The sequence below is a fragment of the Neophocaena asiaeorientalis genome, unplaced genomic scaffold (genome assembly GCF_003031525.2).
Source record: "Neophocaena asiaeorientalis asiaeorientalis breed wild unplaced genomic scaffold, Neophocaena_asiaeorientalis_V1.1 scaffold29, whole genome shotgun sequence".
In the NCBI taxonomy this organism is placed as follows: Eukaryota; Metazoa; Chordata; class Mammalia; order Artiodactyla; family Phocoenidae; genus Neophocaena; species Neophocaena asiaeorientalis.
The window spans coordinates 2,577,852-2,597,832 of record NW_020174423.1 but is presented as its reverse complement, the minus strand read 5'-3'; the positions used below and the strand labels follow the sequence as shown (position 1 = coordinate 2,597,832).

Here is a 19,981-nt window from a genome sequence, read left to right as displayed (position 1 = left end):
GGGGGAGTGTAACCTACAAAGGTACATCCATTGGGCTATCAACAGGTTTCTCACTAAAACCCCTGCAGGCTAGGAGAGAATGGGATTACATATTCAGAGCATTGAAAGATTAAAAACTCCCAGCCAAGAATATTCTATCTAGCAAAGTTATTCTTCAGATATAAAGGAAAAATAAAGGCTTTCTCAAGACAAAAGCTGAGGGAGTTTATCACCATTAGACCTGGCTTGCAAGAAATGTTGAAAGGAGTTCTTCAAGCTGACATGAAAAGAGGCTCATCAATGACATGAAAACACCTTTATACCTGTAAAGGTGAAAAATACATGCTCAAATTTAGAAAATTCTAATTCTATAATAAGACAGTATATTAGCCACTCAATTACAGATAAAGGTTAAAAGAAAAGAGTATTAAAAGTAACTATAGCTACTATAATTAAATACACAACATAAAAAGATTGTGACATCAAAAATGTAAAAGGGGGGATAGTGAAGGGAGGAGTCTTCATAGGTGAATGAAGATGCTGTCAGTGTAAAATGGACTGTTTCATCTATGAGCTGTTTTAGCTAAGCCTCACGGTAGCCACAAAGCAAAAGTCTAGGGCAGATTCATGAAAGATTTCAGAAAGGGAAAACAGCATATCACCATGGAAAATCACCAGTTTACCAAGATGAAACAAAAGGAAAAAGAAACATAAGGAAAAAACAGAAACAGAGGGGAAAGAAACAATGGAAATAGAAACCAGAAAGCAATCAATAAGATGGCAATAGTAAGTCCGTACGTACATATCAATAATTACTCTGAATGTATGGATTGAATTCAACAGTTAAAAGGCACAGAGTGGCTGGACTGATTAAAAAAACAAGACCCAACTATATGTTTCCTTCAGGAGACTCACTTCAGCTTTAAAGGCACACAGGCTCAAAATGAAGGGATGGAAGAAGATATTCCATGCAAGTGGAAACCACAAAAAGTGGGGATAACCATACTAATATCAGACAAAATAGACCTTAAGCCAAAATCAATAACAAGAAGCAAAGAAAGTCATTATGTAATGATAAAGGCGGTCAGTAAGCAAGAATTTATAACAATCATAAAGATGTATGGGCTCAACGTAGGAACACCTAAATATATGACTAAGTGGGATTTATCCTTGGGATACAAGAATGGTTCAACACGTGAGTTAATAAATCTTATATACCATATTAACAGAATGAAAGAAATAAATCACATGATCATCTCAATAGATGCAGAAGAAAGCATATAGCAAAATGCAACATCCTTTCATGATAAAAACCCGCAACAGATTGGATATGGAAGAAACATAACCTCAACATAATGTGGGCCATACGTGACAAGCCCACAGCAAACATACTCAAGTGAAAAATTGAAAGCTTTTCCTCTAAGGAACAAGGATGCACACTCTCACCATTCTTATTCAATACTAGTATCAGAAGTTCTCACTAGAGCAACTAGGCAAGACAATGAAAGAAAAGGCATCCAAATAGGAAAGGAAGAAGTAAAATTTTCATTATTTGCAGACAGACGATATGATTTTATATACAGTCAGCCCTCTGTATCCATGGCTTGAATTCTGGGGTTGATTGAATCTACAGATTTATAATCCATGAGAGGTTTATATAAGGGACTTGTGCATCTGTGAATTTTGGTATTGGTGGGGATTCCAGAAACCAGTCCCCCACAGATACCAAGGGACGACCATATAGAAAATTTTGGTCTCAACCAAAAAAACTCTTAGAACTAATCAACAAGTTTAGTAAATTTGCAGGATACAAAATCATACAGAGATCAGTTGCATTTCTGTACACTAACAATGAAACACCTGAAAAATAAAACTATCCCACTCACAATAGCATCAAAAGCAAAATACCAGGAATAAATTTACTCAAGGAAGTGAAGGATCTGTACAATGAAAACTACAAGACTTTGTTTAAAGAAATCAAAGATGATGGGCTTCCCTGGTGGCGCAGTGGTTGAGAATCCACCTGCAGGGGACACGGGTTCGAGCCCTGGTCCAGGAAGATCCCACATGCTGTGGAGCAACTAAGCCCATGTGCCACAACTACTGAGCCTGTGCTCTAGAGCCCGCGAGCCACAACTACTGAGCCTAGAGCCCATGTTCTGCAACAAGAGAGGCCACCGCAATGAGAAGCCTGCACACCACAACGAAGAGTAGCCCCCGCTCACCACAACTAGAGAAAGCCCGCACGCAGCAATGAAGACCCAACACAGCCCAAAATAAATTAATTTTAAAAAAAGGAAATCAAAGATGACTCAAACAAATGGAAAGATACCCCACACTCATGAATTGGAAGAATTAATATTGTTAAAATGTCCATATTATCCAAAGCCATCTATAGATTCACTGCAATCCCTATCAAAATTCAAATGGCATTTTTGACAGAAATAGAAAAAGAAATCCTAAAAATTTGTATGGAGCCACAAAAGACCCCTATAACCAAAGCAATTATGAGAGAGAAGAGCAAAGCTGGAGGCATCACACTTTGACTTCAAACTATACAATAAACCACAATAATTAAAACAGTATGGTACTGGCATAAAAATAGACACAGACCAATGGAACACAATAGAGACCCCAGAATTAAACCTCCACATATATGCCAACTAATATTAGACAAGGGAACCATAAACACCCAATGGGGAAAGGGTGGTCTCTTCAACAAATGGTATTGGGAAAACTGGGTAAACAAATGCAGAAAAAAGAAATTGGACTCCTCTTATACCACTCAGAAAAATTAACTAAAAATAGATCAAGGACTTATAAGACCTGATACTTTAAAATGCCCATCAACTGATGAATAGATAAAGAAGATATGGAATATATATACTCAAAGGAATATTATTCAACTATGAGAATGAAGGAAATCCTGTCATTTGTGACAACGTGGATGGACCTTGAGGGTATTATACTAAGTGACATAAGTCAGAGACAAATACTGTGTGATACCACCTATATGTGGAATCTTAAAGCTGAATTCATAAAAACAGTGTAAAATGGTGCATATCAGGGGGTTAGGGGTGGGGGAATAGAAGAGATGTTGTTTAAGGGTCCAAACTAACAACTAGTAGATAAATAAGTCCTAGAGATCTAACACAGCGTAGTGATTATAGATAACAATATTGTATTATAAACATCAAACTTGCTAAGAGACTAGACCTTAATTAGTCCCACCACAAAGAAGAAATGATAATTATGTGATGTGATAAAGGTGCTAGCTAGCAGTGCCACAGCAATCATACTGTAGTATAGAAATGTATCAAGTAAAATGTAGTACACTGTAAACTTATACAATGTTATATGTCAAATATATTTCAATGTAAAAAAAATTGCAGGTGATATTTTTTTTTAGCTTCACTTTGTGCCAGACACTGTGCCTAGTTTATCATACATTGTCTAGTTTAATCCTAATAACTCTGTTACAGATGAGGAAACCATGGCACAGAGAAAATTAAAAACAGAAAATTTAAGTTAAATTAAATCCTTATGCATTAACAAGGATTACAAATGCAGCAAATGGCCAGTCCAAGATTCAAACCTGGGCAGTCTTTCTTTTGAACTCATATGCACTGCGCTGTGTAATGGAAAATTTTAAATATATGAATGGAATAATGAGTAAGGTGCCTGGCCTTTAAGAGTTACAGCTTAGTAGAGGCAATGGATATGTAAATTTGCCAACTCTGGTACCCCAATAGAGGCATTTAGAGTGATTACACAGAGCAAGAGGAGTGCCCAGCCCTGCCGTGAGAAGGTTAGGAAAGGTTTCAAGGAGTTAATGTTGCAGCTTGAGTTTGCCATTTGGATGCGAGAAAAGGACGTGCCAGGCAGAGGAGACACAAAGGCATCAAGATGCATAGTGATGGTGCGTGTTGCATGAAAGGGTGAAATATCTGGACCTGTTTGGGGAACTGCATTTCATCTTAGTACTAGTGGAGCCTAAGCTTTGTGTGATAAAGCCTGAAGGAATTATAATGGGATAAAGTAGATAGCTGCATGCTGCACATGAAATGGTAGCAATATCAGAGTTTTAATTATACAAATAGTTCTTTTCCTAGTCAGGCATTACCACTCTTAACCAGTACCTGGTTTTCTTCCCCTTCTGGGCATACCCAAAACGGTACTTTTCGGCCTCTTTGTGATTGGTTGGAGCCAGGTGACCTCTTCTGCCAATAGGGTAGAGCAGGGGTCCCCAACCCCCGGACCGCGGACCCGTGCTGGTCTGCACCTGGTAGGAACCGGGCTGCACAGCAGGAGGTGAGCAGCGGGCGAGCGAGTGAGGCTTCACTGCCACTCCCCATCGATCCCCATCACTTGCACTCAGCACGCCTGGACCATCCTCTCCGTTCGCTCACGTTACCGCCGAACCACCCCCGTCGGTGGAAAAACTGTCTTCCACGAAACGGGTCCCTGGTGCCAAAAAGGTTGGGGACCGCTGGGGTAGAAGTAAAAGCTGTCTGTCACTTCTGGGCCAGCGTATGCACGAGCTGGCACAGAGCCCTCACGCTCAGCCTTTTCCCTCGCTGCAGTGACTGAGAAGGCCTCATGTTCCAGTTAGTGGGTCACAAGATGATGACCCCTCCAGCAGCCTGGTGCTTTGAGTGTGGGCCTGAAGCAGAGGCCTGCTAACCTGCCCTGGGCAGAGAGCCTAAACAGGAAAGAAGCTTTTTTGTGTTGGGCCACTGAGATTTTGGATTGTTTGTAATTATATCCAAAGACTTAATCTCTCACAGTCTGTTTCTGTATCTCTTCCACCTTAAGTCCTTAAATCTTTCATGAGTTCCTGGCCTGTAAAGCCAACTTCACATGGTTCATCTCCACCTGGATGTCTCATTACTACAAATGTAATGTCCCCCAAACTAAGCTCTGTTCCCTCAAACTTAGGCTTCACTTGTTTAGTGAAAGTTACCAGCATTCATACACTGGCCTCGGCCAGGAACTCTGGCTTCATCCTAGACTTTCCTTGCTCTCTCAAACTCCACATCCAATACTTCATCCAGGCAACTTGTTTCATTACCCAGTATGGTGCACTCACTCAACACTGTCTGCTCTCAGGGCTTCCCTGGTGGCACAGTGGTTAAGAATCCACCTGCCAATGCAGGGGACACTGGTTCAAGCCTCGGTCCGGGAAGATCCCACATGCCGCGGAGCAACTAAGCCCGTGCACCGCAACTATTGAACCCGCGAGCCACAACTACTGAGCCCACGTGCCACAACTACTGAAGCCCACGCGCCTAGATCCCATGCTCCACAGCAAGAGAAGCCACCACAATGAGAAGCCCATGCAACGAAGAGTAGCCCCTGCTCGCTGCAACTAGAGAAAGCCCACGCGCAGCAACAAAGACCCAACGCAGCCAAAAATAAATAAATAAAATAAATAACTTAAAAAAACAAAAAAAATACACTGACTGCTTTCGCACGGAATGTTTCCCTGCTCCCGATGCTCTTCTTTCTTCCCTCTCCCCTCCAGAAACACCCACAAGAGTGAATTCTTAGTCATCTTTTAAAATCCAGTTCAAATGGATTTTAAAATCCAGAGGGTTTTCCTCACCTCCCTTGGCTGAGTTAGATGATCTGTCTTTGTTTCCTCATGGTGCCATGCGCACAGCTCTATCATAGTTCTAAGCACTGCTGCGGTGTTCTGAGTTGACTTGTCTATGACAGAGAATGTCTCGTTTAGTTCTGTTCCCTATCTTGATGAGCAAAATGGCTGACACAGTAGAGACTCAATAAATCTGCATGGAATGAAAGAGAAGCATTGCTAACTTTATCATTATATGTTAGGGTACATATATTAAAGTATTTCAGCAGAATGTTTGCACTTGTCATATCTGATGGGTTGCTGTAAATCATGCATCCAGAAGTAGAAAAGTCTCAAAGTAATTCTCTATTAGAGTGAGGGTGATTTATCATCAAAGTTTAAACTCATGCCTTAGGGACCTTTTTAAGCAGTTTCTAGACTAGGAGTGAAGGACAAAATAGTAAAACAGAAAAGGAGAGAAAAAAAAAACACAGGCTCTGAAAACTATACATGACAATATACCTGAGCAAATCATAATCATTAAGTTTGCATATTTTAAATGATTAATAGATACCATCTCGCCGACAATCATGTTTGTTGTGGAATAACCTATGAAAATACCTTTTAAGCTATACACCACAGAAGAGACTATCATTATTTCTGGTTCATGGACAGTATGAAAGCTCCCTCTGTATAGAACCTGAGTCTAGGATTCTACATCTCCTAACTGTGGCCCATCAGTTAATGTCCAGCCTCTGCAGTTGTTACCACATGATCCCACGGTCCACTGCCCTGGCTACCCTCAGCCTCCTGACCTTAGCAGAAATAACTGAGGCCATCCCATATGACTGCTCCAATCAGCTTCCCTTCCTCTTGGCTTATGACCAAATGTTCCCTGCTCCTTCTCTCTCCCAGAAAACAGTATTCCTCTCCTTCCTGATGCTGATCCTTGATCCCACCCCCAAGAATAACACCTCTTTTGCATCTGCAATATGTCCCTTTCTATTACTGCCCCCCCCTCAGCCTACAAACTGACTCAACTCTTCCCACTACCTAAAGAAGAGTCCCTCTTTCAACATCCAAGCTTCCATCCTTTTCTACACCATCCTGTTTTCAAAAATAGATAATTTTCTCCATTTTCCCCACCTCCCAAATTTCCTGTCTTGAAAGAAATTTGGCTTCTACCTCCCATCACTATTGAAACTGCTCTCAACCGCCTGGATCAAATCCAGAAGGCTTTTCTTAGTCATAGAATTGTGTTACACTCTTGCAGCCTAAAGAAATTTTTTAGAGATAGTCTCACCTAAAGCTAATCCCTTTATTTATACTGAAGCCCAAATAAGAACACAACAGAATATTGTGTAGTATGAAACGCTGAGAAGTGGTGACTGCGTTGGTTTTGCCCTTTTGCTGAGATTTGTGGGCGAAGGAGGTGAAACTGAAAGGTGAAGAAGCAAAGCTGTAAGGGCAGCTATAATACCGAATCTGAACTGGCTACTGTACTTCTGAATCGCTCAGAATGAGCGCCAATCGATTTAGGCATATATATGCAGAGAGTTCCTCCTTCATGAGCAAGATATCAAGATTAATCATGAGTTATAGCAAAACTTACATTAGAGTGAGTTCAAAGATAGTTTATTATACTTGCCTTTCTATTATTTCATGGGTTTGCTATCTAGAAACAGGATGAAGCAAAGCGGGTTCATTAGGAATTTGTTTTACTCTGTTAGCCAGTTGGCACCACCCAGACCAAAAGGACCCCTAAGGACTGATGTGGAAGTCATGGGCTGCTGCCTCTCTCAATTCCCCACACAAGAGACGTCTGTTAGTGCGAAATCTGTCTCCAGGATACAATGCATTTCGTCAAGTTTATCAGTTTTGATACCTTTTGCCAAAAATCAAATAAAAGAGATGGTTGAAGGTTAATTAATAAAGATCAGTGAAAAAGCAGCAGGAGACAGAGCTGCCCCTTCTTTTCTTCTGGGAAACTGCTTTAGTGCATAGACTTTGGCATTAGATAAACCTGGAATTAAATCCCAACTCAGGATTTAATTGATACTCAGGAGCTGTATAACCTTGAAGACTTTAGATTCCTCATCTGCAAAATGAGGAGGGATACCTTCCTACCACTCAGGGTTGTAGGATTATGTAGTTCTTGTAAAATGCCTGGTGTTACTTCATAAGTTCCTTATCTTACCTTCTATGTATAGAACTCCTTTCTTCCCATAAGTATAATGATCTCATCTATATTGTTAGAAAAGGATAATAAAGCTATTTTCAAATATTAGGGACACCTTTATATTTACTTACTGGGTAAGTCACACACATCAAAACCACGCCAATAGAAATGGGATAGCCAGAGAAGTGGTCTGGTGCCTTCTCCTGGAAATCAGTCATGTCACAACAGCCAAGAGATGACTCCACATGTTGAGTTTAACAACCTATTTGTAATAGTGTGTGCCGCTTCCAACCTGTCACTGTTCTGAGAGTGAGCCAACACAGAGGTATATTCAGAGTCTGGCATAGCTTGGTAGGTGCTTAGCAAATGCTGAATGAATGAATCTAAAAGAACACTGCCCTAAAAGGTACCCTGGTTTCCAAAATTCAGATTAGAGAAGTTCCTATTACTGAGAACTTTACAGTGACACTCTATAAATATTTCTCAAACAGTAGTTCTTGGAATATTTGCATCAGAATCACTTGGAAATCTTAGAGTCCAGGGGTTGGGAATCTAAATTTTAAAATATTTCTTGTGATTCTTAGGCAAGTTGGAATATACACCCACTGTCCTAGAAGCTGAGTGCGTAATAACTAATTAATATCTGAGTTGCATAAGCATCTAAGTGAACTAAACCATTTATGACCCTCTGAATAAAGTATTGTAGGGGATAAGTAAAAAGATAGCTCCTGCTTTTAATGAGCTTATGACTAATTTGGAAGGAACGGAAAATAAAACCAAGTTCAAGAGACTCTAGTAGGAAAAAAAAAAGCATCAATATAACGTTCAAGTGTCAAAGTTATTAAAAGGGCCAAAGTTAATCAAGAACATTTTCAGGAAGAGGTAAAATCTAAGCCATATTTTTAAATTGACTTGTGTTGATGAGAAGAAAGAGCTCAGTCTGATTGAATTACTTTACTGTAGAATTTCCAGTGTCACAGTGCACTGGAAACTTAGTTTGAAACTCTGCCACTGTCGGCATGCTTCACTGCGAAGTGGTCAGAAACCAGTCAGGATACTTACAAACCAAACTCGGTTTTCTATTTTTCTTATTTTATATGTGAACTATATCTCAATTTTTAAAATTGAGGGGGGAAAAAAGCAAACCATCCAATTCAGACAACAACTTAGGGTCAAATTCCAATCATTTCAAACAGGTCACCCCCTTTAAGTGTGTCACCCCTTTAATTTATCAGAAGGAATAAAAGCTATGGATGTGTGAAAGACTAAATACTTCCATGCTACAATGGGAAACGAGCATGTCTAGTCTTAACCATTCCCATTTAATGCTGTATTGGAGGTTGAAGCCGGTAAAAGAAGGAAAAAAAGAAAAGTTACTAAAGGCTTCCAGACTGGAAAGGAAGAAATAAAGCTGTCTTTATTTGTAGACATGATCGTCTGTGTAGAAGAATCCTAGAGAATCTGCCAAAAAAGTATTAGAATTAATAAATGACTTAGAATTTTGTAGGATTTCCAGATCAATCTACAAAAATTGTATTGCTATACAGGCAACCTTGGAGATATTGCAGGTTTATTGTGAATATCACAATAAAGTGAGTCATATGAATTTTTGGGTTTCCCCAGTGCATATGAAAGTTACATTTACACTATACTGTAGTCTATTAGGTATGCAGTAGCATTATGTCTAAAAAATTGTATGCACCGTAATTAAAAAAAACTCCATTGATGGGCTTCCCTGGTGGCACAGTGGTTAAGAGTCCTCCTGCCAATGCAGGGGACACGGGTTCGAGCCCTGGCCCGGGGAAATCCCACATGCCACGGAGCGACTAAGCCCGTGCGCCACAACTACTGAAGCCTGCACGCCGTGCTCCGCAATAAGCCACTGCAATGAGAAGCCCGCGCACCGCAACAAAGACCCAACGCAGCCAAAAATAAAAATAAATTAAATTAAAAAAAAAATACTCCATTGCTAAAAAATGCTAACCATCATCTGCCACAAAACTTCAGTTTATTAAAACACCGTATCTTCAAAGCACAATAAAGCAAAGTGCAATAAAACAAGGTATGTCTGTATACTATTAATGAAAAATCAGAAATTGAGATTTTTTTAAAAAATCTACAAAAACAGTTTTTGAAAACTACAAAACACTGTTTAAAGAAATTAAAAAAACTAAATGGATACATACAATGTATTCATGGATCAGAAGAGTCAATATCATTAAGATGCTAATTGTCCCCCAATTGATCTATAGATTCAATTGAATCACAATAAAAATCCCAGCAGGCTCTTTTGTAGAAATCTAGAAATTCCAGTATAAAAACAGTATTCAGATCACAGGGAAAGGATAGATTATATAACAGTGCCATCACAAACAGCTTTCTAAATGGAAGAAAATAAGATTGGACCTCCATATTACATACTAAACATAAATTCAATACAGATTAAAGCAAAGGTAAAAAATTAAATAACAATCTCTCAAGAAACCTAGGAGACTAAGTATCATTTAGGAGCAGGGGAGACCTTAACCACGATTAGAGGCCTGAAATATACCATTAGACACATTTGAAAATTAGAGCTTTCATATGGCAAAATAATATATATGAGTAAAGAGTGTATGGGGAGCCTCTGAATTATCTTTGCAACTCTTCTTTAAGTTTAAAAATATTATAGGGCTTCCCTGGTGGCGCAGTGGTTAAGAATCCACCTGCCAATGCAGGGGGCACGGGTTCGAGCCCTGGTCAGGGAAGATCCCACATGCCGCGGAACTAAGCCCATGTGTCACAACTACTGAGCCTGCGCTCTGGAGCCCGTGAGCCACAACTACTGAGCCCACGTGCCACAACTACTGAAGCCCGCACACCTAGAGCCTGTGCTCCACAACAAGGAAGCCTGCGCACCGCAACGAAAGAGTAGCCCCCTAAAGCAGAAACTAACACACCATTGTAAATAAAAAAAAAAAAAAACACAAATTCTAAACAAAGTTGAAGAAAAAATTGCACAGCAAGAAAAGTTAAAGTCAATAATCAAATACTAGATTTAGAGAAAAATGTAATAAAAATATAACTTAGTAGTAATATATATAATATAGAGCTATTATGATAGCTATAATATATAATAAAGATATCTTTTAAACTGACAAGGAGAAAACAACTCAAAAAATATAGGCAAAAAATATTAAAGTCAATTTAGAGAACAGCGAATCAAATACCATCATTTCCCTCCCCTCATAAGAAAGAAAACCACACAAAAATGTACAAATTCACTCACAGGGATATGAAAAATCAAGTAGTAGGTATTACTTTATACCAAACAGCCTTGCAAAAACTATAAAGCTCCTAATATCTATTGTTGGTGGAATACAGGGGAAAGAGGACTCGTGTATTGTTAGTGGAATTGGAAATTGTGACAACCTTTTTGGGAAGGCAATCTGATAATCTTATTAAAGTTAAAAATACATATACTTTTCAGTGTAGCTATTTGATTTCCATGAATCCATCTCCCATACTCCAAACCACCATAAAACAAGGACTTATGTATGAGGATGTTTCTTGCAGTGTTTGTAGAGAGGAAAACAAAACAAAAGAGACACAAAGTGAATACCCATGAACATGCAGCCATCGAAACGAATGAACTGGAGCTCTATCACGTGACTCGGACTGATTTCTGAGATGATACTGAGAAAATCGCGACAATAATCAATACATATACGCACTGTGTAAGATTATATGAATGTAGAGAAAGCTATGCTATCACACATACTTGGTCATTTTCAGTGGTTATGGGGGAAGGTAATGTGGGAAGAAGGGTAGAGAAGGGAAAGGGGGGAGCAAAGAAAAAAGAGAAAGGAAAAAGGGGGACGGGGAAAGAAAGTCTTGTGCACAGTTTATTTAAACTCTCAGCAGTATTTGTCTCTAAAACATCAGTTTGCACATTACCTCTAAAGCAACGATGATTCTTTATTTAGCTGAACGTATTACATTTTCCTTAAACAGAAAAAAAAAGCCCCCGGAAACAAAAGTAAAATGCCTTGGCTATTCCAACCCTGAAAAAAGATGTTCCAGTGGCTGTCATACATCCTAGAATATTGACGAATTAACCTATTTGGCATAAAACCTTGTTAAAAGTTTCAGCCACTGTCTTGCTTCAAAACTTATTCTAGTGGACAATGTAATGAAGTGATTGGTCACCAACTCTGAGGCCTTGGTCCACAAATATTCTCATGTCTTTGCTCAGTTGTTCTGTCCCATCATAGCAAGCTTATCCTCAATTCCCTCTCCGTAGATGAAGTACTTATTAAGCACACACATAGGAAAAAGTAAAGATATGGTTCTTGCCCCCGAGAGCCTACACTTTCTTTCTTTTTAAGGTTTCTGGTTTCCTAGTATCCTGAATTCAGAATTTGGAGGCACCTGGTACACATGGGGTTGTGAAATATCTAAGTTTTACCTCCTTCATGCAGGCCAAAAGGTAGCAGAAATAGGTGCTCCAACATTATTAGGCAAAAAGCTGCAAAGAAAAACAATAAAAGCAGGAATATGTCAGCACCAGACAACCAGCAAATTGCCACACTCTAGGATTAGCAAACTCTGTGATCACAGAGGAAACAGCTTGCCTCACCTTGCTGCTCCTATTATGTAAATGAAAAGGAACTGCTTACTAACCCTGAAAATGTGGACCTCTGTGGTATAAAAAAAATTCAGAAGGTCCAGACAGCCTTAATAACAATTTCTACCAAACATTCAAGGAAGACATAATTCCAGTCTTACATATACTCTGATATTGAAGTTTATCCCAGGAGGTTAGTTTAACATTTAAAGAATCAAATTCACTATGTTAACACATTAAAGGAATAAATCACAATTACATGATAGATGACCCTTCCCCCAAAATAGCAGCCAATAAAATTCAGCATATTTCCCAAGGTAAACATTCTTGGCAAACTAAGAGTTAGAAAAGAATTTAATAATTTTGATAAAGGGTATCTACAAATATATCTACAAATATAACTGAAATATAAATATCGTAATTAATGGTTGAAATGTTGAAAGGGTTCTCTTTGAGATTATTAATAAGTTAACAATGCCCCCCAAACCACTGCTATTCAGCATTATGCACTTGAAGTCCTAGCCAGTCCAAATGCGCCAGAAAAAGAAATATATGATGCAGCGATCAAAGAGAAAGATTTGAATCCCTGTTCTGCCACTAACCAGCAATGTAATTCTGGGCAAAATGCTAACCCTGTGTCTCAGTTTCCTCATCTGTAAAATGCGGATAATGAGTACCTCCTTCACAGGGTTGTTCTAAAGAGTAAACGAGAATATTTTAAAAGTACCTAGAAAGTGTTTTGACACTACAAAGCACTGTAAAAGTGTTTGTTAAATAAAAAAAAAATTATTCACAGATGACGACTGTGTATAGAAAAATCTCAAAGAATCTAGAGACAAACTCTTGGAATTAAGAGTACTGTTCCCTAGATGCAAAATCATTACATAAAAATTAGCCACATTTCTATCTACTAACAAACAGAAAATGATACCTAAAAAATCAAGTACCCGGGAATAAAACTTAAAAAAAGATGTGTTGCCGCGGAGTGGCTGGGCCCGTGAGCCATGGCTGCTGAGCCTGCACGTCCGGAGCCTGTGCTCCGCAATGGGAGAGGCCACAGCAGTGAGAGGCCCGCGTACCGCAAAAAAAAAAAAAAAAAGATGTGAAAGATCTCTAGAGGAATAATTATAGGTTCAATGCAATCCCAACCAAAATTGATAGAATGCAACGAGGTTATTCTAAAATGTTTATGGAAATGTAAAGTGCTAAGAACAGTCAAGACACTCTCCAAGAAAAACAAGGTGGCCAACATATTTCTAGATATCAAACAAATTCCAAGACTGACGTCTAACTCGTCCATTAACTCACCTGGGGGAAGATCTCTTTCTGGAATGCTCATCCAATAGGTATGTCTTCATAGTTCCTCCCTCACTTCCTTTAGATCTTTGTACCAATGTCACCTAAGAAGACATCTTTCCAGTTTTCCCTGTATAAAACAGCACTACCCAATACTTCTGGTCACTTTTCCCCCCATCCCATATTTTCATAGCATCCATTATCTGACATTATTTTAAGGTATGTGTATATGTTTTATTTATGTCACTCGCTTGACTATATGCTTGCTGAAACCAGAGAATGTCTATTTAGTACAATGCTGTATCTCCAGATTTACTCTTTGTTGAACGAATAAATTGGCAGAAATCACAAAGATTCTCACTGGCATAGGAAACGTAGCGATTAAATTTGAACTAAACTTATAAACTGCAAACTCTCCTTCACTATTCATATATTAAATGATGGCTACCAAAATGCTATAACTCTCCCCAGGTTTAGAATACTATTTTGGGCATCCAGAAACAACCAGTATGTAAATACTGGCTTTAAGCAATGATATCTCATACTTAATTAAGGGAAATAAATGAAACAAACTCATTAAAAGAGCCATATAAAATGTAGCTGAAAATCTTAATTGACTCTAAAATTGGCAAAATGATATAAGGAGTAGGAGTTTAGGTATTTTGCTCATGTTATGTATGAATTAATAGCTCTGATGGTTTTCAACATATATTTTATCCTTTGGTGATCAAAGTTTATTTTTTTTTAATTGAAATATAGTTGACATACAATATTATGTTAGTTTCAGGTGTACTACATAGTGATTTGACATTTACATACATTACAAAATGATCGTTATGATAAATCTAGTAACCATCTGTCTCCAAAGTTATTACAGTATTATTGACCATATTCTTTATGATGTATATTACATCCCTGGGGCTCATTTATTTTATAACTGGAAGTTTGTATCTTTTAATCCTCATCACTTACTTTGCCCAAAGCACCCTCCTTCCCCCGAATCTGGCAACCACCCATTTGTTCTCTTTATCTGAGTCTGTTTTCATTTTGCTTTTTTAGGTCCCACATATAAGTGAGATCATATGATATTTGTCTTTGACTTACCTCACTTAGCATAATGCCCTATACATCCATCCATGTTGCTGCAAATGGCACAATTTCATTCTTCTTTATGGCTTATATTCACATGGAAAAACCCAAACTTTTGGCCAACACTGTATGTGTGTGTGTGTGTGTGTGTGTGTATACACACACACACACACACCTTCTCTATCCATTCACCTACTGATGGGCACTTAGATTGCTTCCATATCTTGCCTATTGTAAATAATGCTGCTATGAACATAGTGGTGCATATATCTTTTCAAATTAGTGTTTTTGTTTCTTCACAAAAATACCCAGAACTGTAATTGCTGGATCATTTGGTAATTCCACTTTCAGTTTCTTGAGGGGCCTCCATACTGTTCTCCATGGTGGCCGCACCAATTTACATTCCTACCAACAGCGCAGGATGGTCCCCTTTTCTCCGCATCCTCGCCAATACTTATTTGTTTTCGTTGTCTTTTGATTACAGTCATTGTGACAGATGTGAGGGGCTATCTCATTGTGGTTTTGATTTGCATTTCCCTAATGACAGTGATGTTGAGCATCTTTTCATGTGCCTGTTGGCCATCTGTATGTCTTTTCTGGAAAAATGTCTATTCAGGTCCTCTGTCCATTTTTTTAACGGAATTTTTTTTGATATTCAGTTGTATGAGTTCTTTATATATTTTGGATATTAACCTCTTATCACACATATCATTTGCAAATATCTCCTTCCACTCAGTAGGCTGCCTTTTCACTTGATAGATGGTTTCCTTTGCTGTGCAAAAGCGCATGGGCCTAGGACCTGGGCTCCTTTCGAATTTCTCCCTCTGCATTGGGACTCTGAGCACGTGAGACTATTCATGTGCCCTCTAAGAGCAGACTCTCTCTATCCTATAGCCCTCCAGCTCTCAAACATAAGCTCTGCTTTTTAGAATCAGCATGTTTTTCAAAAGCCCTATTTTCAAAACCAGATGTCCTGGGGGCTCATCTTTTGGCGTAGAACTCCTGGGCTAGGAGCCCAACATGGGGCTCAGACCCCTCATTCCCTGGGGAGGACCTCTGTGCTTGTGATATTCCTCCCATTTGTGGGTCACTGACCTGGGGGTGTGAGTCCTGACTATACCGAGTCTCCACCCCTTCTACGCATCTGTTGTGGCCCCTTCTATATATCTTTAGCTGTGGAAAATCTTATCTGCCAGTCTTCAGGTCATTTTCATAGATAATTCCTCTGTAAATCATTGTAATTTTGGTGTGCCCGTGGGAGGAGGTGAGTTTAGAGTCTTCCTTCTCCATCATCATGGGGAAGTTCTCCAAAATTTGTATTTAACTAGACAATATACTATGGAAAATCTTACATATTTACAAATTAACCCAAGTTCTGGTGAAAATAAGTTAAGAAAGATGAATTGTATAAATTTAACATAAAAAGCTTACTAACTCAGTGCTCTGAAGCTGGAAATTTGTACATTTAAGAGAATTCAGTTAAACTGGTAGCCCACACAATAAACAGTAGGGTATATGATCACTATCTGTGTATTCTTTCTCTCACCACTATGCGATTTTCCCCTTAAAGAAAGCAAAGTGTAAAGGGCTTTTAAAAGATTTTGATGTGTTAAGGCCTGTCTTGAACTGTGGAGTATTCTCTTATGCTATGATAGCCCAAGGTTGAGCTCCAGAGGAATCTGGTTTGGTCCTTAATTAATCCAAGTTTGAAGGAACTTCTTAAGTCAGTTGAAAGGATTAGGCCATTTTTAAAGTGAGACTGAGGCAGTACTGGTTGGGGTACAACCAGGAGAGGGATGGGGTGCACCGACTGCACAGGCCTCCTAACTCGGCACCGTCTTTGCTGTATTCCTCCTAAGATCATTTAGCTTTCCATTTACTCTTTAGCTTTTTTACAGAAATGTCAAGAAGGCAGTCAACATATTCATATATATTATTTTCATGAAGTATTAACTATGTAACAGGAAAACAGAAAAACCATCTATGTATTTTATAGAGGCTATGAGAATAGAAAGCGTTTCATTACAATTATTAGCTTGAATTTAAATGGCTCTAGTTTCATAATCTAATGTTGCCAGAGTAGAATCTCTTAGAAGTCTTTTAAGATCTTTTTACTTTTCTTCTTTTTTTTTAATCTTTGTTTTTATTTTACAAATTTATTTATTTATTTATTTTTGGCTGCATTGGGTCTTCGTTGCTGCACACGGGCTTTCTCTAGTTGCGGCGAGCGGGGGCTACTCTTCGTTGTGGTGCACGGGCTTCTCATTGCAGTAGCTTCTCTTGTTGCAGAGCATAGGCTCTAGGTGCACGGGCTCAGTAGTTGTGGCACACGGGCTCAGTAGTTGTAGCTCACGGGCTCTAGGGTGCAGGATCAGTAGTTGTGGTGCACGGGCTTAGGTGCTCCGCGGCATGTGGGATCTTCCTGGACCAGGCTCAAACCCGTGTCCCCTGCATTGGCAGGCAAATTCTTAACCACTGCACCACCAGGGAAACCCCACTTTTCTTTTAAGATGAGGATTTATAATGCTTATCTCTTCACAATTTAAACGACAGCTCTATTTACTTTTCAACCAACATACTTTAAAGAAATGAATTTATGTTGATGAATAAAGCAGCTTCTTTCTGGAGGAAAGGCAGGTATTCGACATGAAGAAAGGATAGTTTCTAACATTGTTTGTTGAGAATTTCAGCAGATGCTTCCCTCTAGGCTGAGACTAGAATGCAGAATCCTCTCAGTGGCTTGCAATATTTACGAATTTGCCACATGGCAAATGAATATTCCTGTTCTTATAAAAATGTCAGTGCACAAACCATAGGCAGCGATACATTAGTATTTACATTTATTTCATGTATGCAGTTTACACACTCACTATTGAACAAAATTGGAATGCAGACAAATATACAAATACCATAATAAGCATTATAAAATAAAATAACTGGCACTAGTGTTATAAGCATATTAATGGGCCTGGTGAGAAAAATGATGAAAGAAGACTGCAGCCCATGGCATTTTTCTTTTTATCAAAAGAAAAAGCTCTGTAGCACCATAATGGTAATACTTAAAAGAAACACATAAGATGGAATATTTTAACTGAGGTTAGCCTGTTTTAAGTGAATTATACTGGAAGTTAACAGTATAGGCAATATTTTGGCCAACTTCTGTTTATGTCAGCTGAACATCTTCCATAAACAAAAGCAAAGGAAAATAAAGCCAGCCATATACAGACCCCTCCTTAGTACTTGGTACAAACTCTGCACCGTGCTTTGATTTCATGATTGGAGAAGATATACATGTGCTAAAAACTGAGGTTATGTAAAGTTATTCACTAAAGCCTCAGTGTGTCTTTGGTAGGCTAATACTTTTTCAGCATTGTTATTGTTAATCATATTTATGTTTCTCTACCCTGTATTTTTCTACATAATCCAAGGTGGCTAGAGAGGACATTATGGAAAACAATACAGCAAAACCCTCAAACAAGTAGGCCCTTAAAATCTACTCTATTCTGAAGGCACCAAGAATCAGTGGGGTGCAAACTTCCCCTTAATGAAAGGTGACTTTTTTGTAATACTTATAAACTAATGGAATTTTATTTTGCAGTTTTATATATTTTATTTGGTGCTGTCAGTATACTTAATTACCTACTTTTACACTTTTCTTCTAAGATGGCAACAATATACAAGATATATAGGGTACCAGGTGTTTCTATTTCAAAGTTGTGCAAAAACTGCCACAATCTTGCTCAAAGTGTCTAAGTATCCAAATGGTAGCAAATGGGCTGCATTAAGCTGTATATATCCACACTGCATATGAAGAAAAAAATGAAATTTATGCCCAGTTATGAACATAAATGTTACAAAGTGTATCATATACTGCGAGTAACCTGCAAGGTTCTTTAAACAGTATCTTTTAGTGGTTTCAATAAAATGTCACTAACCACTTAGCCCTAAGCCTCAAGTTCTCTTCATAAGAATGCTGTAGAACTGCATTAGTATTTTATATTGATTATAAATTAAGCCAAATTTCTATCTAAATACACAAGTATGTGCTTCAAGCAATGTTTTGTGGCAAACACACAAAACATAATTCTCTTAAGAATTACTGTCCTTACAATAATGCACTTTTAAAGCCTTCATTTCATAGTTTGGTAATTAAGATCCACACGAAACACAATGCTTTGCTGAACACAGAAACTGTATCTGCATTATGATGATGCAACCCAGCGCTTGCTGGCAACTTGAAACTTAAAATAGTCACGTGCAGTTCAACCAGCTCCAAACAAGGTTTTTCAAGTGGTAATTATTTTGCAGCATTTATAGGTCTATATATCAGTCTGAATTGCAACTTTTAATTCCACTGTCTGATGTGAATGGTTGTTATTTGCTTCTTTTAGTGCACTGCCAAAATATAAATCAATATTGGTTTTTATACCACTGTTGCCATGTTCTTCAGCAATATGATTCAACTGTGGAACTTCTGAACATGAAGCAGTTTTAGTAAGCACAGAAATGCTACACTGATGGGGGGAATTTTCCAGACGGTCGTTTTCTACCTCAGGAAGAATGTTAACAGTAGCAAAGCGGGCGTGATAATCAGTGGAACCATGACTACAAGAAGTTTTCATGCTTTCTAGGTCAGAACAACTAAATTCAGAAAAATGACTAGAGTGGGAATCTGCTACAGAAGGCATACTGTCACTGAGGGATGGTGCCTCGAATTCACTTGAGTTCGTACTCTGTTGTTCTAACAACTGTGCATCCATGTCCTCTCTGGTCTCATTTATCTTCATGTTACTCTTTTTCCTCAATTTACCACTTTTTGATTTCTTTCCTGCTGCTGCTTCTTTGGACCACTTGGTGGCACTGGATTTACCTTCAGGCAAGCCACTGGATGAACCCCCAGGATGACTTCGGGTGGCACTGCCATCCTCCACACTGCTGCTTCCACTGTTGTGCCTGAATTTGGATGGCTTTGACTCGATATCTACCTGAACCTCCATACTGTTGCCTTCTCTGGAACATAAGAGTAACACATATAAATTTCTGACTTCCTCTTTTTAAAAAGAAAAATGCAAATGACAGCAAAGGGGGAGAGGCTTCTGTGTGAAAACTTCAAAGACTATATAAAAGCTATTAGAACAAATTAATGCAGGATACATTCTACTAATAGAAAAAAGTTGCTTGAAATAAGAGGACTATCTTTAAAATAATACTTCAATTTAAAATAAAACAGAAGCAACTACACTCATTGCTTATGCTA

General features: G+C 38.6%; 1 protein-coding gene across 4 annotated transcripts in view; it reads right to left on the bottom strand.

Annotated features, from left to right (window-relative positions):
- Positions 1–17,542: 17,542 nt before the first annotated feature.
- Positions 17,543–19,981, bottom strand: part of RNF19A (ring finger protein 19A, RBR E3 ubiquitin protein ligase) — a 57,658-nt gene continuing 55,219 nt past the window's right edge. For all 4 annotated transcript variants that reach the window (XM_024756553.1, XM_024756552.1, XM_024756551.1 and 1 more), the window contains one exon: positions 17,543–19,734. In XM_024756553.1, coding sequence (XP_024612321.1) covers positions 19,044–19,734 — 691 coding nt within the window. In that variant the 3' untranslated portion in view covers positions 17,543–19,043. The remainder of the gene's footprint in view (positions 19,735–19,981) is intronic.